We start from the raw sequence: 25,664 nt of genomic DNA, 5'->3' as shown, positions 1-25,664 counted from the left end.
AACCCCAGCCGGCAACTCAGCCCCACGCAGCCGCTCACTCACTTCCCCCCACCCAGTGGGATGGGGGAGAGAATTGGAAGGAAAAAGGTAAAACTCGTGGGTTGAGATAAGAACAGTTTAATAGAACAGAAAGGAAGAAACTAATAATGATAGTAATAGCAATAATACCATGACAAGAATAATAATAAAAGGATTGGAACATACGATAGTAATAGCAATAATACCATGACAAGAATAATAATAAAAGGATTGGAACATACCAAACAAGTGATGCACAATGCAATTGCTCACCACTCACCGACCGATGCCCAGTTTGTTCCTGAGCAGCGATCCCAGCCCTGAGCTCCCTCCAGACGTGTGCCAGAGTCCGGCTGCCTGTGTTCCCGATATCCGTGGCCCAAGTGCGTACCCTTGACTCCTACTGCCGGGAAAGAGCAGAGGGAATGTTTGTAGAAAGACAGCAAAGTAAAAATGGGAAGAGAAGAAGTACTGTTGAGATAGGGTTGTTAGTAGCTCAACGATTCAAAAAGGAAAAGATCAACATGGAAATGTATAAAGTCCTAGAAGAAAAAAAGCTAGGGAGGCAGGTGAGGAGCTAATTGGGAATCACCAGGCTTTTGGGTGAGTCATCAGAGACACCAGTGTCCACAGGCCTGGTGGAAGTTGGTATCTCAGCACCACTGGGGATGCAATCCAGGGAGCTGGGGAGGCCAACCCATCCCCTGGGTGCCTGCCCTGCCAGCAAAGGTTCTGCACAGCCGTGAGCCTATTAACCTCAAAGCTCGTCAGACCGTAGCCACCTTTCCATATGATAAAAATCATATAAAGCAATATATAATTGCCTTACATTTTGTCTCTCTTGCTTGAACAGTTTGTTCCTGACTAGATATGCCAGAGCAAACAGACCCAAGAGAGAGGTTGTAACACGAGAGGTGACCAAACAAAGAACTGGGAAGCTGGAGGCATCCAGTGAACCTCCCTCCAAACAACATGACCCTCACCCTGGTCCACACATTTGACCAATATTGTTGTCACTATGCATAGTTTTCCCTGTGTTTACTCAGGCCTTTCACATAGGAGTAAGGGACAAAGAAAGAAAAAGATTTAGGAAGGAAAATCAGGGAAAGGGGTTGTAATTTGCTCTTAAACACAGGCTTTCGGATGATGGCGTGCTTTTAAGGTAAATATACATTAACTTGTTGATTTGATAAGCTGAACAGAGTTTGTGATTTGTTGCTTGGCAGAGAAGTATTCTTGGAGCAGATGAAAAAAATGCCCTAGTTGTATAACATGGAATATTAAAGAAAAATTACTTTGGCAAACAGAAAGTTTTCCTGGTAAACACACTCTGACCCTGTGGGAGTGGTACTTCACTGACTCAAAATGTTTGCTTTCCACAGAGCAAAGGACAAGCAAGACAAAAGTCCGTGAGACTGTAATCTGCAGACCTGTCATATAAGAATGTCACAATGTAAAATCTTTTTTCTATTTCTCTCCTAAAACTACACAGATATGGGGATGACCCAGGCAGTGAAATTAAATACCTAGTCATACGCAGGGGAGATGCAATAAATCTCCATGTAAATTGTCTTCACTACAACAGAAGACAGGACAAATCCATCTGCAAGATTAGAGATAGCAGGGAGATGGCAGAGGTGTAGCCAAGTCCGATGAAATTCACCACCTCCGACATTTAAGGAACGAATTGAATAAATCTTTGAACCATGAACAACCAAGTTCATGAAGGCAATCACCTCATGGAAGAAGTGATTTAGAGCTTTGGGAAGATGAATATGGAACTTCTGCCTAAAAAGGGAACTAAAGGAGCGTTTGAATCCTTGGCCTGGTTTGATCCAGGGAAAAATTCTGGATGAGATTATTGAAAAAGCAATGCATAAATCCATAAGGGCTTTTTTGATAACAAAAACACATGTAATATTTCAAATTTCCATCAGGCAGGCCTAGGAGATGAAGAGGCCTTAGGGTAGCTAAGTCCTTGAAAGGGAACTTTTACATTTTCTTTCACATATGCAAAGCAGAAATGTGAAACAAGTTACTCTGCTGCTCTGGTATGCAAACTACTGGCACATAAGATAAGAACCTGCTTGTGTACAACTGGAGCTAGGCAGAAGAATTGAAGCTAAAGTAGAATAATTGTGTCAAGTGACTGGATATGGTAAAGTAAATAACCAGTATGAACTGGAAAATGACAGGGGTGTTTTGGGTTGCAATGGCACTCACACATATCGTATCAGTAATATCATATAAGGGCAAAACTGCCTAGGGAATGCTATTAGAAATATCAGGTTTGGGGTATTCTAGAAGCAAAACTAGGATCAAAGTGGAATATGTAATTAGGAAAGGACCACTTATTTGAGAGTAATTTGAGAAGAGAAAATGGGGTGCAAGGGCAATGAAAAGGTGGGCTCAAACTCAGAAAATTGGAAAATAAAATCAAAGAGCAATAGTAAGAGAATCTTCTGGAAGCAAGAACGTGGATACCTACAGACACCAATGATGTCACCCTTTGGACCTGAGTCCACCAGGACAGTTGAGGGTCTCCCAATGGACAAGCCGTTGTACTTTGTATCAGGTCAATGTCTGGCAGGGCGGGGGACGGAATAGCAGTGTGTCATAATATTTACAGAATTGTAATTCAATAGTGGATCTAGATCTTAAACTGGATTTAAGAGCTATAATGAATAGTTTCATAGCTGCACATAAATGCCTGCATAGTTATATAACAGTCAATTAATATTAGTAGCTCGGTTTTTTGTTAATTGGATTATGGATCCTTTTGGTTCCTTAAATTACTGATTGAGTTTACTGGCTGCTTTGCTTATTACCTCAAAGTGTGTTCACTAATCAATAAATGCCTTGATCAGTTTGCATAAATTACATCTCAAGTGTCCAATCCAAAGGGGGAGTATCAACCTTCAGCTGTAACAGATGGATGACTGGCAAAATGAGTAAACTGAAAGCAATGGACAAGATATACTTTGATTTTAATAAGACTTCTGATATTGACTTATATGTCATTATATATAAAGAAAGAAAATGAGGTTTAGATTACATCTCCATGAAGGAAACACACACTTGAAACGAAAAAGTTTCAATTCACTTCTCACTTTGACATGAAGAATTGATATCAGGTAAGGGCCCTGAGGGCTCCTGTGCTGTGAGCCAATGACTATTTTCATTGTTTACTTGTGCAGTTGAACAGGGAGTTCAATTCTAAAAAATGTTTTATAACTGAACTTGGTTGAGGTTCCACTTTATGTAGGGGATGGGACTGGAATTCAAAAAAAAGCCTAATAAATTGGAGATGTTATTTGGGGTAATAAAAGATGAGACAACAGAATAACAAAGTATATAAATGCGAATTGGAGGATAGCAAGCTTTAAAATGGATGAGACATCAAAAAAGGCATATTTTGTTGTGGGATGTATTAACCACTTTCTTGTTAGTAAGACCTGTAAGTTAATTATTTCACTCTGTTCACCATCAGTAAGTCCTAAGTTGATGTATTAATGTTGCAAAGAAATTTATAATATAATCATTATGTAAATATTAGTACAGAGATGACTCAGTACATAACAACTATACTGCACTTTCTGGAAATTCCTAGCACAGTTTTTTAGAACAGGGATGTGTGAGTTCAACTTTATGCTGGGCTAAGTAATTTGCGTGATAACTTAAAATATTACATGGCTGCAGTAAGCAAGAAAATGGCTTCTTTCTTGCAGATATTTGAAATTTTCAGGTTTTTTTCCTACTAGAAATTTACAGCTGTAATAATCCCAGTAGCATCATTTGTCCATCTAGAGCAACACTTTACCTCAGGATATGGGAATGTTAGTGAGGATACATTTGGCCCACACAATATGTCAAGACCTTCCTCAGTTTCTCAAGGTGATTGTGAGACTGATAATGTTTAGCGAAAAGATAGCAGGAAGCAGTCTGAGTAACTAAAACTAAGGGATTTATTTATTCTTCCTTTCTGAGGGGGAAGGAGTAACCAGACCAACATGAATAGATGGTCAGAATAAAACACAACATGCAATACAATAATAATAATCAAAGACAGAGTTCTGGGTGGCCCATACACTGCAGTGCATATTTCCAAAGAGAGATGATGCATAAATCAGTATTTCTCCTTCATAAAGTAACAATCCTTAAAAAATGACAGGACAAATTAAAAAAAAAAAAAAAAGGAGAGAAAAAAAATCAACAAGCATCTGTAGCAGAAAGCTACAGCCAAAGCTTTAAGATTTCACCAAAATGCTTTAAAAGGCAGTGCTGGAATTTTAACTGCACTTGAAACAAGAAGCCTGAAGAAAGTCACCATCCTGGGACTCCATAGTGCTCCCAAAAAAGTCATATACATTCTCCATATTTTGCATCCAGTGCATTTTTTCCCCAAGATTATGGGATGGTTCTTTGACAAAGGGTTTAAAATAATTGGCTGGAAGATATTTTTGAGATCTGGATAGAGACTGTTCCTTTCTCCTACCAGACCTTTACAAAAGCTTACATCAATCCTATTCCCAAACCTCTCTCACCACAGATGAATTCAAAGCTGATCAGGGTTGTACCCTCTCCTACTTCTACAGCTGAACATTCTGGGCCAGAACCAGTAAAAATTCTTCATGATTGTGGAACCGCTGGAGTCTTCCCACCCTGAGAAACTGGTTTGTAGCTATGTCCTCAGCCAAACCACAGTTCTGCTCTCTCTGACTGTAAAGTCATCTTGCCCGTTTTCAGAAATTGTTTTCTTGCAATTTTTCACAGGACTAAAAACTCACAGATTCAAAGCAATCCAGTTACATACCAGAGTAGTAACTTCTTTAGGTTAGACCGTCCAGATAAGGTATTCCTTTTCCTCAGAAGAGGCTAGTATGTAGTTCATGAGTCGTCTAGGTTGAAGGACAGCTTGTTATGGCTTGCAAATGTGACAGATTAAAATGTGCATCATGTCAACACCATTATCTACCCTTTCTCTGTAGAGTCCATTCTCCTAAGGACCAGTGAATGTCAGCCTAGCTGGCTTCACAACCTAAGCTGACACTAAAAAGTGGCATACTCTCAATATCTCTTCTTCATCTTCGTTGTCAGAGGTAGGATGTGAAAGATCTGCTGCTTACACCATCAGAGATTGTTTTTCAGCTCTAGGTTGACTCCCAGCTGGTGTGTTCTCCCCCTCTAGGCCACAGTTTTGCTATTTGTCTGGCAAGCACACTTGACTGCTTAGTTTGAGCTGGATGGATAGGAAATCAAACCTGGAAGAGCTTCAACCTGCAACAAATGGCCCTAGGCTACTGCTGCACTGTTCGCATAGTGCTGATCATGGACTTCTGCCCTTATGCTTAGGGTTTTATGAGCCATTAGCCCTATGTTTCTTATCCTACCCATTTCCTCTCTGCACACAGCTGCAGCCCCTGCAAATCCACGTCCACAGCTGTTACCATAAAACCGATCTCTCCCGGTGCTCTGCAGCTGTACTGATGCAGTGAGGGACGGGATTCCCATCCCCAAAATCCTAAATGTAAGCAAGACACTAGCCAAAGGTATTAAGCTGTTAAGAGAGAGAGGAAAAGAGAGGTAGTACTTGTTTCTTTTTGCACCTGCAGGTTGTATATCCAGGAACTTTTTGTGGTGACTTCTCATTGCCAGCAGTGGACGTGAGAAGAAAAGCGTATGTGCTGTTCTAGGAGCTGATTGCCAAATTGCTTGTTTAGCTGCTGATTGTGTGGTCGGTGGATACAATAGAGCAGGATTTAGCTCTATCCACCTGAGCAGCTCCCTGTCAGGCTTTCTCCACAAAGCATAACTGCAGGTGGGTATGAATTCAACAGTCGTGGTGCCCTTCCATGGCCTCGTTTTGTAGCTGACCTTGCTTTGAGTATACCTGTGTCTTACTTTTGCATGGTTCTCTTTTTGCATCCTATTTCTTTCCCCTCCTCCTCACTAATTCCTACTTACTACATTTTGTATTAAGGTTCTACCATGTCCCGACATGTACCGGGCAAACTGAATACAAAGGTAGTCTTTGTTCCAGTTTTGATACCAATAAAATACAGCAGAATGTCAGAACGCAGGACAAAGATGGCAACTTAAACCAGACACGGTCAGTAAATGCATGTGAATTTGGACCAGTAGGTGAAACAAAGCCATCAGACCCACATCTCTGAACACAATTGTTCTGAGCAAGGTGAATTTATTAGGATAGACATAATTTATGAGACATCAGTCACACAAGGAAAACAGAAGACTGAGAATATTTATTTACTATGTTTCTAAAACAATTTCTGGCTGTTGCAAGTTCAGTTTTGCATGATTTCTTTCTCTCTACAGATTCATTTTGGGATACCTGGTCCAAACTAAACTTCCTCATAGACAACAGGTACTTCCAGTTTGTTACACTCCATTGCTGAAGAGTAGGAGGTGAGCTTCAGTTCTCCTGGACTGAAATATCTAAAATGCTCCAAATTACTTTTACTGTTAGCTGAGGAAAATACATGTTTTTAAACCCAGATTTCTGTGGTCTGTTTTAGAGTGAGACATTCAGAGCAATGCACATCACATCTCAGAAGTGACTGTTTTTCTTCAATGGCTGTAAAGGGAACTAAATTAGGATGAAGGCAGCTATACTATAGATATATACAGATTGAATATAAATTGAATTCTACCCTAGTTATTAAAAGACTATGATGGCTACATGGAATCATAATGGCAATATTGCAAGTCATGAAATAAAAGGTTCAGGAGTACACACTTATAAAACAGGGATGCTTTGAGTGCCACTGATCTCATCTGCCTTTCACCTGGAGACTCACCTGATTCTACAAGGTTAGCTTTTCCAAAAAAAATATTCTGCGTTCCTCTCCTTTGTGGAGCTAGATCAATGAAGACAATAGAGCTTGATACACGATAAACTTGCTGAAATGTAGACATCTTAGCATGAGAGAAGTCTCTCCCAAGACACCCCTCATTGTCTCATCTAAGCATTTAATTCAGCTGGGAGTCCACAACCTCCTGAGATGCCCCAGAGTATCCTGCCAGGGCTTCAGCTACAATTTGGAAGGGCACAGGTCTTCCATATGTCCTTTGTAACATCTTTAGCACTGCAAGAGTGTCTTAGTTATCTTGTTTTATATTAAATGGTGCCAAGTGCCTCCATATAGGCTGCTGCATTTAGACTTAGGTCTCCACTTACCTAGAAGATCTCATTCTCTCTGTTGGGATAACTAGCTCAGATGTAGAAACCTACATTTTAGATACTCTCTTTTAGTTAGACACAACTATATTTTATGATGTCTTTCAAAAGAGTCTGTTCACTGATTTATGAAGAAATGTGTGTATTTGCTTTTCCCCGCCTTGATCATAGAAAAGCACTGAAGTAAGCACATGTGCTTAGATATCATTGATAATAGTGTGAATAACTGGATACTTCCCAATAGCAGAAACTTGTAAAAGATGTGTATCAGTTTCAGCCAGGCAATATTTTTCTTCTTACCAATTATTTTTCTGCAGTTCATTACAGAATAGAGTGTTCCGGGTTCTGCTTCCTGGACTGTGTGTACATTTTCTATCAGATCATGTCTCTTTAGAAGGGAAAAACATTACAAGATGCAGAAACCAGAAATCTATGCCTCCCTTTACAGTGTTTGTTTTCACTCAAGGCCTTTTGCATGCAATTAAATACTTCCTCTTGCCTTCTTTTTTCCATCTAGCCCTATGGTTCCTGCACATCAGACTGGAATGGCTCAGCTTCAGTGAGGTGTGTGGAAAGCCAAGTTATGCTGTGAATGGGTATGTAATACACCCTCTGGTTATGTAGGTTAGATTCATCTTTTATCAAGTAGTTTCCCATTTCAGGGTGTTATAACCTCTATGCTATTGCAAAAAAAGGCGAGAAGCTGCTCAAAAACAAGCTTGGCTGTGGCCAAATGCAGTTAGTTCAATAATTATTATAAGTCAAACCACAATTAATCAGCAATATCATTTCCAAATGACTCTTCATGCTGGGATACTGTGATTTTAAATGGAGATTATCTTAATACTTCTTTTCACTCTTCCAAATGTTTCTCATTTGCTTACTGCAACCAGTCCAATAGGATAGTCCATGCAGGACTCACTGACTTTCAAATAAGATTTTCCTGCTTTCTTCTACATTTTAATGTGCTTTTCAGCCTCAGCAGCTTCAAGGTATTTGTTACCAACTGGACAATGTTACAAGAAGACCAACCTTCTTTCTGTGCCACCTGCAGTACCTCTGGTATACTCTTATGTCAAGTGCAGGAGAAGGCAAAAATGCTTATATATGGAACGCATTTAGGGCTGACATGTTTTTAAAGAATTCATGGCAAAAGTCCCCACATTGTCATCCCTATTGTTAGATTAGAGAAACACCTTTTCCCAGCAAATACATGTAGCAAACAAAAAGGCATTCATGAAAAACTTCAGTTTTACAGCCTGTTTTACACAGAGATAGTTATGGCTGAAGTCATTGACCATGTAAACTGAAGCTGAGCCCTTAAAACCATTTTTATCCATGAGTAAGAAACAAATATCTCCAGATCATCATTAGATTTGAGGTATCTGTGATAGTTTGGAGTCTGCTTTGTGTCTTCCACTATTAGAAGGAAAGGGATGTATTTTCAATTTCCTTTTTTTATATATACATCACTCAAGAAATCACCTATATCAAAAGGCCATTTGGATTCTGAGAAATGTTGTTGTTGTTTGCTTGCTTTGTTTCCTGTTGGCCAGATTTATTTCAAATAACAGATTTGTCCTAAACCAGCAGCTGGGCATAACTATGTTTTGTCTGGTTACATCAGACTCTCACAGAGAAAGACGTATCTGAAAAAAAATTGTTGTTCCACATGAGTTTTCCATACGGAAGTCTTCTATGTTCACTTCCTTTGTGTTCTTCCATATTGTTGTCAACATTCACTTACAACGGGCATTGGTTTATTTGTTTTATGGGAGAAATGTGATTGAAAGGATGTAGCTTCTGTCTCATTGACCAGTAGCTGACATTTTCTTTTATTCTAATCTAACATTTTAAATGCATTAGATATGTTGCTATGTAAAGGTGACTTGAAAAGTGGTTCTTAGCCATTTACAAGAAAGGGAGAAGAAAAAGACTAGCTCAAATGCAAGTACTTTCACTATGGAGTTGTGCCAGGAGTTGGAATTAATTTTACCCCAGATTTCTTCTCTGGAGCCAGATCCTTGATGTCCCATAGTATAGAGTTAGAAAATGTTTCTAAGGAATTACTAAATCTAAACAGTAGCTGAAATACCAATCTGTGTACAGTTAAAATATCACAATTCTACCTTTTTACATTGCTCAGCTTTGCCACATTTCAACAGAGAAGATTGAAAAGAGCATGAACACATGCACATCTTGAGCTTTGATATCAAAAGTGTATGATTTTAGTAATTGAATCATTTGCTAATCCATTTTGGACTTCATGCAAATGACTTCCACCCTCCAAAAAAAATTTCCTTCTGCAATTTCCTAAGTTAGACTTTAAGGGCAGTTCTTGCATGGTAAGACTAGAAAGGAATAAAGTTTATTACCCAAGGAACCCATGAATTCTCCTCACTGCAAACTTTTGTGGAAAAACACCTGTCAGGCACAGCCTATTTATAACAGATCCTGCTCTGGGGGCAGAAGCGGGAGAATAGGCCTCTCAAAGTTTCTAGTTGACAATTTTTTTAATTATCTATTATACTGTGCTTATGCACAGTTACTGTTGGTTCATTCATTTGGGTTTTTTTTTTTCCTTGGTTATGAACAGTCACATAGGGAGTGGTTTCAAGTTTCACACTGTCATGAAAGGAGACTCACTGCAATCACTAGGGAAATCACTGTGTCACCTGGGCACTGCAAAAAGTTGAATTCCTTTAATGGGGGAAATCCCTTGTGGAGGATCTAGACCCATATTTTTTGCTTCAGGATGAATACTTTCGTAACTTAGCTGCGGTCCAAAGGATGGCTACTAGCAGTGGGTTAGCAGCAATGACTACAATTTCTGCACTGCAGTCAGTGCTGTCTCCATTTGCTTGAGAAATCTGGGGCTTTGCAGAAGGAGGAGAGATTAGAAAAAATACTCTCCCTGTGCTCAAAACACCTAGAAGTATCTTGTCCCCTCCCACAAAGGGGAAACCTGTAGAAAGCTCCTACTTCGTATGCTCTTAATTCAGCCTGCCTCGTCCACTGACTACTAAGAGTTTAGACAAGGAGTTTGGAGTAGATGCTTAACTTCTTGATAGCCAATGTAAGGGAAGTGAATCCTGTTCAAATCCGGTAGTCAAACCTTTATTCAATAAAACTAGCAAATTAACACATACTCAGTGGGAATTTCCTAATGCGGTGATTATAAGAAGTGATGAATTAGCCAAATAAGATAGACTCATATTTGACCATAAAAAAAACCTTTTGTCTTTTATTAACAATATTTTTTTTCAAGTAACAATATGCTAGGGTTGTTATAAGTTTCTGAATTCAGTTATGAAGCCATCATTCTTTTAAAAAATATTATTTCTAACTACAAATCAGATTAGTACTTTAGAACAAATGTTTTGTCAAACAAATGAAAATTGTATGGGAAATTAAAGGATTTAACCTGGCTAGTCCTTGCAGAAAGTGGGAGTGGCTAACATGATTATGCTGATGGTTTTATCTCTTATTTTATTAATTGTCAAGATGACCTCTATCCTTGAAAAAAAAAAAAAAGAAAAAAATACTACTCTCTATGTTTTCCTCTCCTGTGCTGTTTCTAGGGTGCTGATTTCTCTAAGGAAGAATGTAAGAATAAAGAACTCCTGTTTACAAGCCACAAAATGTTAAAAATCTCCCTTTTCACTTCAAAGCAAGAGATCAGGAAATTCAGAAATACTTCCTTCCTATTTTGTAGGCTATATACAAATATATTTAACTATTAAACCTATTTATGAGATGATTCGTCTGCGGCAGACGTGAGTAGTTATTGAAATAACACTGCCTCAGGTAACCACTGTCAGACACAGTTATGTGTGTGCTTAGTCTACAGCCTCACTTGTTGAGAATTTCCTTGCTACAGGCCAGAGAGCAAATAACTTGAACAATACTTATTCACAGTAGTTTTAGACTTACAAGTCAGTCACGTTAGATTATGTATATAAGCATACAAAGCTCATTCACCAGAAGGACAAGACCAAAACAATCTCAGGATTGAGCAGAAGTCTCCAAACCTAGCTCGTGGGTGATAGTTTGGGTCTTTCTCAGCTGCTCTCCGACGACTGAGGGCAGACATCGAATGGTGTGTTTGTCTGAGGAGGGTGGATTTGCTCTACCTGCTCTCCATGCTGGCTGAACACACGCCTCCTCCAGTCCAAAAACAACGGTGTGGTATTATAATGGTGCTGGAGTCAGGATTTCCAATTTGCAAGTTATCTACACCCATCATCTCAACCATGGTAGTCCAGTAGCCTTCAAAGAGACTCACAGCTTCTGCGTTTATGTGCCTTGACTGTGCCTGGGCTAGCTTTTTTTGGCATCTACCCCATCTGACAGTAACTGAATTACTACCCTGTTGGTTATTTCCCTAATACTAATCTGGAGTGGAAGGTGGGTTGAGTTGCGTGGAAGAAATTAATAATGTTCCTTTTTGCAAAACAAAGTTAGCTAAAAGGATCAGGTCTGCAAGGTGTTTTGTATGGCTAAGGAAAAGATCTATGTAAAGCCTGAACCACACAGAACAGCATGAATTTTAATCAAAGGCACTAGTTAAGCTGTCATTAACTTCAGTGGAACTGAAGAATTGAAGAAGGTCAATTTTGCCTTCATTGCTTGAGCTTAAATCAGATTCTTGTCATTCAGGTTTATATAAGGGCTGAAAGAAGAACTTCCATAGTCAAATCTCTCAAGATGATTCTTTTTTTTTTTTTTAAGAACTTTCCATAGATTTATCTTTTAAAAAAATACATACATTTGCAGAACCCTGTAGAATTAATTTTTGAATTTTTTTTAAATTAAATTACTCCACGCCTTCAGCTAATCCACATGAGGAAGTGGGAATTGATATGCTAAATTGCTCTTTGTACCATGATCCCGGATGTCAGTTTTATTAATCTTTGTTTTTTTCCCAATTATTTTACCCATAGACCGTGAATTGTAGCATATCTGACAGACTTTCTTTAGAGAACAAATGGAATACAAATAAAGCACAAAGGCAGCTGTGTCAGAAAGGAATTATAATCTGATATTAAAATGCTGACAACAGCATATAGCTGCAGAAATACTGCAGAAAACAGGAAGCAATGAAACAATATTGAGTTGTACTATGGAGAGCAACCTCAACCCAGCGTGACAAAAATGGTGCTCAGTGTGCAAGGCATCACAGCAAAGGCAAGGATGAAGAAGGGAACTGCAAAAAAAAGAATGAGTAGATGTGCAGATGTTTTATGCCTTCTGAAAGCCAACAGGCAGCATGGAAGGAAGCAAGAGAGGTTGTGTGTAAATAGAGCAGAGTTGAGCATTGAGGACCTGTCAAAGCTGACTTCGTAATATTACCTTGTAAATGAGTGGAAGCAAAGATTCTGCAAGAAGGAAAGGTGAGCTGAGCGATGCTGCACTGGAGCAAAAAAGCAAACACATGCCACACGTCTCTTCAGACTAAAGGGGGAAGATGTAGACATCTGTAGACATTCTGCAAGTAGGTTACCCTTGAGCAACACATGGAGTGAGTTGTGTGCAAAATAATGCGTAGTGCCACAGCCTTTTGGCCTCAGTGAGCTAATGCAATATAAATTTTATTTAGCAAACGGAAGTTCAGGAACTGCTAGGAAGAAAATATCACTGCGTTGCCCAGTGTGCAGGTCATTCTGTGCATGGCTCACATGAAATGAGTTGCTGACTTATGTCTCTGCCTCATAATATTTATTCCATTCTTTTGCCAGAGCCAGAAAAGACAATTGCAAAGCAACCATCCCTAAACTTGAGCTTTCATTTTTGTGAGCACAATATCAGCACTGCAGCTTGCTGATCAGACTACAAGTATTTTGGCAAAGTCAAAGTGCTGCAAAAGGACAGGCCTTTTATCTTCTCTCTTGCCTTGCCCTGGAGACAAGCAAAAAAACCCAGAACAATGCAGTTGGATTGGTTCATTTTCAGTCACCTGTTCCTTAAGAAAAGTTCTTTCTTCTAAAATGTACAGCCCCAAAGCTGATGTAATTTATCAGCAATAAATATTGACAAGAAGGGAACCTATATATATATATACAACTCTAGAGTGAGGAGAGCCTCTCACTCCTGCCACTCTTCGTAAAAATACAGAAGGATTCTGGCTGGACAAAGGTAATGTATGCAAAATTTAATTTCCTTATTACAGATTTTATCCATACAGTCACTTGGCCATTATTGACTGGGCACTGTGCTACAACAGGTAATGTAGTTAATACCTATGTTGTTCCAGTTGTGATAATTAGAAGAAAATATCTGCTTATAATAATCCCAGAGGAAGAATTTAAATATAAATTTTATCTTCTGCTTAGAAAGCACTCCTTCCACCTGTGTGGGTGAAAAATGGCTTCAGTGAAGTCTAATTCCCATATTTCTTTAGATCAAAAGGTAACACTGACTCACTTGCTTCATTCTTCAAATGTGAACATAAATTAATCCATTTTGCAGAGGGTGCTCAATCATGGGAAATGCTTTTCTGATGTCACTTGAATTATTTTTATGTTGAATTTATTTCATTTGAGTATTGGGATATATCAGTACACCTGAACTCAGAATTTTGCCATCTAGAAAAGTTAATTATCTGTCCAAGCTTTCGGGTATATATGCTATTAAAATGTCTATCATATCTTACAGTATGAAGTAAGCTGATTGCATTTTCTTAATGCAGGGTGAAAACTTTTTTACAGAATGAAAGTTGAATATGTAAACTAAGAAAAGGTAGAAAAAACTTACATCAAAGTAACTGTAAAGACAAATATTCCCACTCTTACAAACTTTCAAGCCTGCTACGCCCTGAAAGCTTTATCAGCTGGCAGGAAAAAGGTTTTGCTGAGGAGTGAAGCACCAGGACTAAACATGAAAAGCCTGGACTGTGTTTTTCAAATAAAGCTTTGTTTTTAGCTTTTTAGCCATAGATTTTATTTTTTTATGTTCCATCAAATTTGCATGAAATTCCAGTTTGCAAGCAGAGCTACCTAAAAGTGCATTGCTAGCATTTGTCTTTTCAGAAGCATAGAAGTGATTTAGTGGAGTGAATGCTATTGACATGGATGGATAATTGTATCTGGGAACTGTCGTCTTTTGACTTTGAACGTAATACCAAATACATTTACTCCAAGGGACAGATTTGATTGTACAGTCTGACAGTCAAAGATGTGCTGTAGCATTTTAATCAAGTTTAGTTCTGGAGCTGGAAATGTTTTATGTTTCCAGTTGTAGCACTTTTCTGGGGACTCCCAGAAAGACCTTGTTTCTGCATGTAAGGACAAGATAACTCCTCAGTGTCCAAAGATATCCCTTCAGTTTAAGAATTTATTCTTCATTAATATGAGTGAGATCCCTGCCTCTTCCTCATGCAAGTGATTTCCTTATGCAAGCAATGGGAAAACAAGTTAAAGACTGAATATCTGAATGACATGAAGTCTTTCGTGTGATAGGATATGTCTTGTTGATTTATGTCATGTAATGGAATACAGTACTGAAATAAATGATCAATCTAGCTGCAACCTATCTAGTACCAGGAGCATTATAGTCACCAGATCACATTCTCCTGGTGTTTTCATAGGCTGAATAGACCTCCAAAGACTTAAGATTTCTTAGCCCCGGTACAATGCTACCATAATGTAACTATGAAGCTCATTGGATTCAAACTCATACCTCTGCATGGCTATGCTGTACTACCATTTTTTGTTATTATCAGTTTCAGAATCAATACGTCAAGGTCATTACCTTGTGAGCTCATGAAAGAATACAGCACATTGCATAGAATAACCCAACAGCCTTTGGTCTGAATTCAGACAACTTAGTCTTGCATTGCTACCATGCAAGTGAAAAAAGAATTCACTTTTTTTCTTTAGTTTAATCTCCCTAGATGTAAGTTGAAACTCTGCATAGCTGGGCATCTAAAAAATAAAGAACTTACCTTGTTCCAACAGTGGCTTGATTGCCACCTTCTGATATATGGACTCATGCCTGATATTTGTTCATGAACGCCTTGCTGTGGATATTAGCCCTAAGATATTTTAGCTGAGTGTAAAAGTCACATGGTACATTTATGTTCTCTGGTTGATTGAGCTCCAATCTTAGTGGAAAGTCCTGTGTTGTAAAAATGATTAATGTTTCTAGCTATACTTATACTTACGAGCAGCTAAATTCGGAGGAAGTCACTCCCAACCTCAAAGGTAAATGCTGGCAAGAGCATTGCTACTTCAAGTCCTTTACCATGACATTATAAGCTGTGATGTGAGTTGGAATACTCCTACTGCAAACTAGTGTCTCACACACAAAGGTGTTTGATAAACACATTTTCCAGTGTTCTGGCAGGTCTTTCCCAGGTCCTCTGCGCAGGGCTGAATTTTAGTTGGAAATTTAGCCCCAAATGAGGGTTATAAGTGGACCTGCTTGTGCCCAGTTGCAGACCACAATGTATAGAACTTGCTCCTCATCTAAGATGAAAGTATCGGAGCTGCTGCACTGTTTATAAATGAAAGAGTCACACTAAAGCATCTGTGAAGAAAACTAACACTCTTTCTGGACACCCATCATTACTTCTTTTTATTGTTATCATTATTTTCCCTATAATAAGCACCAATTTCTGACACCATGGATGTAGGCTGACTCACTCACACAGGACTAGATAGCAAGTAAATCCACTGACAACAGTAACATAAACCCAACATAAATAAAAGGGAGATCAGATCAAAAATCTAGAGGCAACTGCAGGTGTCAAATAATGGACAGGATATGAATGATGCTATAAATTTCATCACTTCCAAGTCATCACTCTAGGAACACGAAATATTCATTCTATTCAGTGAAAGAAGAATGAAATGCAAGCTGTTTGTCCAGGACCCTGGTAACTTGCTGTTAATTCTTTGCAATGTTAATCCGTCCTTCAGTTCCTGCCAGAAGTAAAAGCTCTTAACCCATTTTTCTCACTTAACATCAACATGTCTATTTAATCACTTAGCAGAGATGGATTGGTGGATTGTTTATATTTTCATTGTATATTTACGGTTTTAACTGGTATTATCCCAATAGTTTCCCTGTCAGGCAGGATCTCCTAGATCTCTACCACTGACCTGTACTGCTCAACTGCTCACGCTGTGGATTTTTTCTCAGAGGCCAGCTCTAAGGTTTATTATGTTCGACATTTTTTATTATGTCTATTTTCCTTGCTTGCTTCAGTCTGTTTTAAGATAAACTGTTGAGCTCAAAGTTAGTCTTCCTTGGGATTTTGCCACATCCTTACTCTTTACCAGCTAAAGGTATGATTTCCTGTATATCCTCGACAGTACAAAGATGTATAACTTTGCTTCTTCTGACATGTAGAAAAAATATCCCATGAATATGAGTGGTTTTCAGACTGCCTGTGTGCATACTGTGGTATTTGCTTCTATAGGGCATCTTAGCTGCCAGAGGACAATAGTTAACATTATTTCTTGAAGGTTTTGTTTATGTCTAGGTGTAAGATGTAACTTGAGGGTGATCCTTACTATTTACTGGAGCCATTATGGTGCTGATTTGATGATGAAACAGGGCACAGAAAAGGAATGGAGACAACTGTTGATGGGCTCGGTGCTCCACTCCACAATACCAGTTCCCAATACAGATGCTTACTTAAGCAGGACACTGATGTGACCCTACTGAACAAATTAATGGGCTTTTTTTTAATACAAGGAGGCAAAGATGAAGGAAATGCTGCGAATTCAAGATATCTGGAATAAAGAAGACAAAAGGGGGTTGATCCATCTGTTACAAGAAACACAACTTTATGCTACTTATGGTCCCTGCTTCGATGCACAGTGAGGTCTTCTCTCTGTACGAGATAGCGGTGCCCATGCACCATCGTGCACTCATTTACGCAGTTTCAGCACATTCAACTGTATTAGGTATCAACTAAAATAATCTTCTGTGTGACAGGCTTGACTTTGCAACAGTTTGTGTCTTGTTTACATACCACATTACACCCCAAACTTTATGCAACAGAGATTAATGGATTTCGGGTTTTGGCTTTTTTTGTTTTTCCTCTGTAGAAATGGATCTACTAACTGCAATAATTTTCCTCGCTGCTTTGCTACACCAATCTGATGGACAGGTAGGAGCATTCATCTATTCAAAAGAGTCCTATCTGGGCACATTGTGTAGATAGCTGACGTGGTATAGTCTGGTATAGTGATCTCTAGAGCTTTACAATTCAGGGTTGAAATTATTGTTAAAAGGTTAACATAAGACAATAAAGATGAAGTCTCATTTTTTTCAGATTTTTGTATTAAAATATTTCTTCTGCCTATCAAATTATTCTTCTCTTCACAAGAATAATTTTAAAAATACATTTTCCCCCGAAAATATGAACTGAAGCTATTCTAACATAGTTTATCTAAGTATCAGAAATCTAATCTTCACTTCTCCTTAGAGAGGATTAATCCTATAAAATGTAGATACTTCCAACATAGGCACTTGAATGTGAGCTATTTATCTTAATGAATAAAAAGAAATAAGTACTTCAGGGATGCCAGTCACCTCTTTCTTCAATAAACCTCAGGTGAACTATGTCCTAAGTTGCTTGTTTCCTTTACCTGAGTATAGCAGCAGCCTAAAATAACTGGCTGAGATGTTATTTCTACCACTGTAAATGTCTTAAGATAAACAAGATGTACGGCACCTCTTGGGGTAGGTTCAGTTGCCCAAAGAGAAGTGTCTTAGTGCAGCGTGGGACTCTTCAGCGTATCTGAGCCTTTCATGGGTGGCTGTACAGACAGCTATACCTTTCTGGAGCAGCAGTCTGAGGCTAGGTAGTGCTCCCTGGGCATTTAAAATGGCATTAAGTGCTATTTTAAGCCACTGAGTACAGCCTTTAAAGCCTAGAATTGAGCTCTGAAGGCAAAGGACTGGGATTCATTCATATTACTTGGACATTTCAGAATTCAGTCTCTCTCATTTTATGCTTTTCTCATTGACCATAAAGGCAAACTGAGATGACTTTTAGATATTTATATCTATGGTATAGATATCTAAAATAAAATAAGATTAATCAGTGCCTAGAAAAGAGACCATGACACCAACAGTGGAACTCATCTCACTGACTTAAGCATCAAAGTATTAGTTGTCTAGATCCCTGCCAGCCTCTCTTTACAGAGGAAGGAGAAAGATGTACCTGTAAAGAATGGTTCTTCCAGTCCTAAAAAGGCATTCAGATTTTGTGGGATGAGCTACCTCTGCCCTCTCCAGTAATGACAAGGAGAATGCAGCTGTCTAGCTTAGACTGAGATGTCCATTTTTAGACATAAAGTGGAAAGAATCCTTTCCTGAGGGATGTTTGAGTCTGAAAACTCCAATGTAAGCTTTGTAACTCTTTTTCTTTGCAAGGATTCATGACCTGATGTCACTATATAAGAGACAATCTAAATCATGCATTGCTTTCTTGACCTTAGGTATTTCAGAAGATGGTCTGCAAACAGTCCTAAATTCTGATCCAGCTACACACACTTCCAAAGCTTACAAATAACAAGAGCTAGGGACTTTTATAGTGCACACAAGAGATCAAAGCCAGTCTTCAGATTTTGATCCAGAGCTAAGCTTTCTCGGTGTTTGATGTGGAGGCATCTGAAGGTAGAATTCCTATCTACAAATTTCATTTAGGGCCATATCTCCTAATAAAAAGTGCAGTTCAAATCAAGGAAGGAAGAAAAAAAAATTGTAAGGATAGAACAACCAAGAAAGGAAAGTTGGGAATAACCAAGAAGCTTTACTTTAACAAGCAGCTCATAATTTATCTTGCTTATTAAAATTCTGATAACTGGAACCTTCATTGTTATTGTTTTCCAGGATTTTCACTATGAAAAAATGGGAGTTTCCTCCTTTTCTCATTTTAAGTTTCAAAACCAAAAACAGATCCTTGAGCAACACAATGAAATACGGAGATCTGTGGTTCCCACAGCCAGGAACATGCTGAAGATGGTAAGCTATGCACTGCAACTACCCTGCTTTCTACGTCATTCGCAGAAGATGGTAGCCTTCTAAACAGCCCACACTTAGCGAAGAGACAGGGCAGGAAAGGTGCTCTGGGATTGAGATGAAGAAATCAGAATTTTCTCTCTTAGTTTCTGCAGGCTTCATGGTTAATTTTGCACACCTCGATGCTGCAAGCACTTGTAAAATCATTGCAAAGGTCTCAGGACGGGCCACAAGCACTATTCAAAATCTCTCTTCTAACCAACATACCTTAGCTTCTCTACTTAGCAAAAAACTCAGTTAAGCAACATCGGAAATGTTCCATGTCTCAGGTTATTTGCCTACAGGAGCTACAAACACAGGCTTGCCACAACCACATCTATTTATTGCTGTCAAACGTATGTTAACGTAGCCTGCACAGTGGATCACAAGTTCTTGCCTTATGTCTGCTCATTGCAATAGACAGCAACTGCCAGCCTTTCCAGGGAAAGTATTTAAACTGGGGATAAGGTACAAAATGCAGTAATGGCTCAAAATGAGTTTTATACCGTTTAGTCCACTGCACCCTGCAATGTTAACTCACAAAGCCAAAAGAAAGTAACAGCATGTTATAAAATTCCTATTCATCAGGGCCGTCTGGAGATCAGGACAGTGTGATACTGTGCAGAATAACCTGCTCTGCAACCTTTAAGAGCTGAAGAAATGTGGTGCCCATGCCCCAGTAGTGTAAACTGCCATGACTCCTCTGCTTTCTGTTGAGGACCATGGGAGCATTCAGTGCACAACGTCCAAATTGCTCCCATTTTTTTTCTTCTCATGGACTGCACTAACATATCTGTTACCTGGATATTTCTTCCTTTGTGTTTTTCAGGTGTGGAGTGAGGAAGCTGCCAAAAATGCTCAGAAATGGGCAAATAAGTGTGGGATGAAAATCAGTCCAAGAGATCAGAGGATCGTTAACGGTACGTGACAAATATGGAGCCTAAGCTGATGGGTTAATGACAATTTGCAGATGATCCCTGTGCATATGAACTAGAAATAAGGATAACTTTTAATCTGTTGTAGAGTATCTTTTTAGGATTATTAAACACAAAAACATCATCTTTGGAACGTGAGAGAGAGGGATGCTGTGAACTTGCCCTATATTTGTACCTTTCTTGAAGTGTCTGCTTTTGGCTCCTGCAGGAAACCGTTGGTATGACTAAGTACAGACATTTTTGTGTAACATTTTGTGGTCATATAAGTATCGGTGACTGAAAGCTCATCAAAATCAGAGTAACATTTCCTGCAGTTTTCATAAGATCAGAAGTACTGTCCACTTCTTAAAATCACAGTGCAAATAGGTTGGCATCGTAGAGATTTTTTTAGGATGTAGCTACAACCCCTCTGTCTTACCTCCCACCCTACAGCTTGCTTCTCTCCTAAGTAATAAAATAGACTTATTTCTATTTCAGGTGTCACCTGTGGTGAGAATGTATTACTATCATCTTACCCAAAAACATGGGCTGAAGCAATTAAAGTCTGGTACAGTCAGTCCTCCAATTTCAAGTATGGATTTGGAGCAACCGCGAAAAATGCCAATATCGAGAACTATACTCAGGTATGAAGAATTGAAACAAACTGCAGTGACACACTAGAATTACAGGAGTACACTTCAGGGAGTCAGGAGATATTTAACGTCAGAAAAAAAAATTATCATTGTCATCAAACCATTATCTATCATTCACACTCTGATCCAAAGATGAACGATAAATCAAAACTTTTTCATCTAATTCTGAGGCAATGGAATCAGTATTTTGGAAGAGCTGTCCAGAAGAGAAATATCATTCTGTAGAAAAAAAAATTCAATACCTTTAATTTAGAAATAAATATTTTCTATATAGGGATTGAAATATCTAATTAAGAATTATCAAAGCAAAATATCTGTGATTAAAATATCTGAATTTAAACTTTCGTGTCCTGCCACAAAATGTTCAAAACCATTTTGAAACTGGTGTACATGTTTAATTCATTTTTCTATTTATTATTTTTGTCAGCTAAACTGTGAATTTAAAAGCTAAATAGACAAAATGAAAAAAAAATTATGTTCTAGTTCTGTTATTTTGTGATCTCTTTGATGAGAATTCAGTAAAATATGACTCTGAAATAATGTGTTTATTTTTTATTCTACAGCTAATCTGGTACAACAGTTACCAGATTGGATGTGCAGTTGCCTACTGTAATAAGAACCAGTTCAACTACTTTTATGTTTGCCAATACTGTCCTGCGTACGTACTACCTTTTTAGTCATTTAAGATGCAATAATTATGGATATGTTTTCAAAACCTCCTGCAGTCTATTGGTCATATGTAGGATAAAATGATTACAGTTTATTATTTTAACTATTTATAATTTTAAAAATGCGGGTGTGAATTATGGGTTTAACATCAGGTTAAACAGTAATATTTCTTTTATTTCACATTGAAACAGATATGAGGCAAATTTTAGCATGTGAACAAAGAAAGGCCTATCTCTGTCAGAATCAGGCATCGTGCACAAATCATCCTATAACTTTGACCACAAAAAAGAAAGTTAGATGCAAAGTGAAAGCCAATGGCAAATAAATATTCACAGATGTAAATTGCATATCTGAAACAGCTGCATGTCAGAAGGCATCTGCTGAGGTTATTTCCTTATAAGCCACAATCACTTGAAAGCCATTAGAAAAGCAGACCTAGGAAGCACATAGGGTTGGGGTTTTTTTAACTGATAAAGCTATATAAATGCAAATAATCAATTAATTTTCTTTCTCTAAACCTTAGTGTCCCTCTTATTTAAAATCAAAGTTCTTGTATTCTATGAATATCTGAAACTAAAACATGAGTGGCTATGAAAATAATTTTATCCAAAAACTTCTGGATGCCTTTAAGTGTGATAAATAACATACACTCTTGTTAATGGCTCAGAGTTGCACTTTGATCTTGTTTTGTGTTGTGTTTCTTTCAAATTTCAGAGGAAATAATGCAATGCAAATAGCTACACCTTACAAAAGTGGACCAAAATGTGCAGACTGTCCTGGCCACTGTGACAGAGGACTTTGCAGTAAGTGAATGTATTTTCCTCCTTACAACAACCATTGCATTACCTCAGATAATTTGCTCCTTTGTAGCATTTTACTTTTGCATAGTTACTTCTTGCTAATTTGGACAAAAGATCCTAGAACTGCCTCTTTCATCTACCCCCAGAAATAACAGTCGTTAAATATCCCAGCAAAACAGGCACACCCTTGAGCAGGGCGGTTGGACCAGATGACCTCCAGTGGTCCCTTCCAACCTCAACCATCCTGCGACAGCGGATAAATTGTGTTGCCCTTGAGCAATCGGTGCGTTATCACACCGTCAATCTTCCGCTGCCCTCTTCTGGAAAGCTCAAGACAAAATGTCTTGATGTACGGCTCTAAGGGCACGAACAGATTGTCAGGCTTCACATATCTATATGTACGTGAAGATCTGCATGGGCTCCTGGGTTCTGCAGACTTCCATGTGGAGCAAGTCAAAGCATACAAATAGATGGGAACTATAAGATACCACCTTTCTGCCTGCATTCCCTTTTCTGTAATATTCACGCAATTTTAACAGCAGAGTGAATGTACAAAGGCTATACAGACATGAACATTTGGAATTTTTGGAAAATGCAGAAATATCAGAGCAGGACTTGGTTTTCAATCAATATTTCTTGGTTTTATTTCCATCTCTTGTATTTAGCCAATCCTTGCAAGTATCAAGACGTCTTTGGAAACTGCAGAAATCTGAAAACGTTGTTTAGCTGTAACAATTCATTTGTGAAGGAGAAGTGTCCTGCTACCTGTAGATGCACCACTAAAATCATATAATGTCCTGGCGGATGTCATTATAGCTGCTGTGAGACTTAATTATTAGGAAAGAGTAGAACTCACTGTGAAGTGTATTCACTCTCAGTGCATCGGCTCGGATTGACCTATAGGTAACATCCTTTTCTGAAATCTCACTATTACTTCAGTCTTAAATAAGTCTGGTAGCTCAAAATAACCTCTGATGTTATTTTAGACTTTGTAGAAATCATCCTTAAGCTACTAAGGTGTTACTTTGTGGTTTTCCTTGCAGTGGATCTTCTACTGATTCATTTCTTTTTAATGGGAAACACACTTTTAAAACAATTCTTTTTTTTTTTACAAAATATATTAAATGCCACTTAACTTTCTTCTGTTACCTTTTCTTTGATTATCAATGGAATGTATTCCTGCTAAATAAATACATGATTTACCACCAGTTCACAAACAGAGCTTTTCATTGAAGTTACTTATAATTCAATTTTTTCATTTGGAAAATTCCTTATGGATATTTCAAGGCTCTCTGATACTGCATGTGAGTGGGGATGAGACAGGAAAAGAAAGACAAGCAAAAAGTGATGCATTTTTTTGTATGGCCAAAATAAGAGGCATACGTTGAATCTGCCAATTTTACTCTGTGGCCTAAAGACAAAGCTTCTGATACATCTGTGTATGCTGGTGATAAATGATAATTTTTGTCATATGGCACCAACGGTTGAGAAATACAAAGCTTTTTAAAAGCATTCATACAAAGGAAGAGGTATATATATCCCTTCCCATCCTCTTTATGAGTAAGTCCCACACTTGCTTGGAATTCATATTGCAACATGTAGAAAAAAATGCTGCTACAAAAAAGAAATAAAAATATCCTAGTGCCATGCAGAATGCAGTAGCATGTCCCACCGGACCCCCAGGTGCTCCTCAAGGTGGGTGCTGGTCTCCCATAGGTCTTGAGTCACATATACCAGCCCTGAGCAGGACTGATCCCACTTACCACCTTCCCTTCCTATTTTAGACCAGTAAAAAATCATTTTCTCCATAGGACTGCAATTCTGGTTAAAAACACAAGAGGGTGAACCATACCCAGACTTTCAGCTGCATCGGTTTTTTGTTTTGCTGCCTGTATAAAGAGCTTCTCCTTTTACTGGAAATTAAAATTCTGGGCCTACCCTGGCCTGATTTTAACACTTCCTTGCACAGCATCCAGCTAACACTGGGTGAATAAATAATCACTACACAGAGAAACAGCTTCGTAGAGGTTTCTTCCCCTCCATTGTTTCATCCTGTCTCTGTTAGCCAAATTACTATCATATTAGAGCAATTTATACCATCAAATTAAGGCAATTTGTGGTTTCCAGGATATCAGTGACTAATTCAGGTAGCCTTGATTTTCTACCTGCCTGAAGCTCAGTTTCAACATCATGACTGTGTGCCACCATTCAAGGCTCCTACAACCACAGCAATATTTGTAGAACGTTTAATTCAAACCAAAGCTGGGTGAAAATTTCCTGAGAAATCTATGTTTTCCTCGGAAAACACTATTCTATAAAACCCCAGCTCTCTTACAGGAGGATACATAATTTTGGCAAAACTCTCAGGTGTTTTCTGTAATATTTTCCAAGATTTAATTTCTGCTTACAACCAAGGAGATGGGTGTTAAAACTCCTTCCACGCACACACTTTCTCTTTCCTCCCTCTCTCTCTGGGCCAATGAATATTTAAGGGGGAATGACTTTACTATCAGAGATTTCGGAGAGAGCTCCCTCCCCAAAAAGCCAGCTTTTGTGCTCTGGATATCCAGCTATGATATTTGAGCATGGCAGCAGCAGGAGCTGGAAGAGATCTTCTGCATCACAAAGTGCCACCCTGGAGCATCATGCATCCTGCTGGGCTGCTGCAGGGTATCCAGGCATTAACCTTCCTATTTTCATAGGAGGTTTCAAAAGATTCTGCTTCCCTATTGATGTGGAATAGGAGAAATAGCAGGTGAGATGAAATCCTACCTGGATGATCCTGTTTCTCAGTACAGACTTCAAGGAGAGCTTGGGTCACTCCACTTCGTTGTTCATATCCGTGGGAAGGCTGAGATGCTTCTGGATATGAGTTTCCCATATACAGGCGAAGTAAAAGCAACATGACATTCACTGAGATCCAGCATGACAAACAACATTTTTCTCCATTCTCTGGCTGTATTTTCACAAATTTGTTTTTTATACTGAGAGTGGTTTCCTTTGTGGTACTAGCAAGTGCCTTTTCGTATGTGCTGAAGTTACATCTACAGAATAGTGCAACTTTTTAGGTGTAGTTAAGGCAAGAAGCTAGTAACACCAAGAATTTCTTCCAATTTCTATCCTGGTTCCAGACATACTCACAAGAAGCACATATGCCGAGAGATGATAAGAGCAACTACTACGGTACAAGTCTAAGTCTTATCTGTGGAGAATGATGTAAGAGCTCTTCAGCAGTTAACTTACATGCAAGGACTTTAAACACAGAGTTTTGAACAAATGTTATGAAGTAACTTTAAGAGTCTTTTACTGCTTCTGAAGAAAGAACATTTTTTATATTTAAAATGCACCAACTGTGTAGTCACGTCATCTAATTTGGCTGTCTGAGAATCAGCCTTTG

The 25,664-nt window shown here is 38.5% G+C and overlaps 1 protein-coding gene and 1 long non-coding RNA gene across 2 annotated transcripts in view; one reads left to right on the top strand and one right to left on the bottom strand.

The window, feature by feature from the left end:
• Window positions 1-23,060, top strand: part of CRISP2 (cysteine-rich secretory protein 2) — a 47,259-nt gene extending 24,199 nt beyond the window's left edge. Inside the window, exon 7 of the mRNA XM_010583108.1 lies at window positions 22,933-23,060. Coding sequence (XP_010581410.1) covers window positions 22,933-23,060 — 128 coding nt within the window. The remainder of the gene's footprint in view (window positions 1-22,932) is intronic.
• Window positions 1-25,352, bottom strand: part of LOC104841436 — an 87,854-nt gene extending 62,502 nt beyond the window's left edge. Inside the window, exon 1 of the long non-coding RNA XR_775359.1 lies at window positions 25,040-25,352. This is a non-coding gene — a long non-coding RNA (uncharacterized LOC104841436). The remainder of the gene's footprint in view (window positions 1-25,039) is intronic.
• Between the last annotated feature and the right edge of the window lie 312 nt (window positions 25,353-25,664).

This window comes from Haliaeetus leucocephalus, unplaced genomic scaffold, assembly GCF_000737465.1.
Source record: "Haliaeetus leucocephalus isolate CR32 unplaced genomic scaffold, Haliaeetus_leucocephalus-4.0 Scaffold871, whole genome shotgun sequence".
Classification (NCBI taxonomy): Eukaryota; Metazoa; Chordata; class Aves; order Accipitriformes; family Accipitridae; genus Haliaeetus; species Haliaeetus leucocephalus.
The sequence above is the reverse complement of the archived record's forward strand: the minus strand, read 5'-3'. Positions and strand labels throughout refer to the sequence as shown.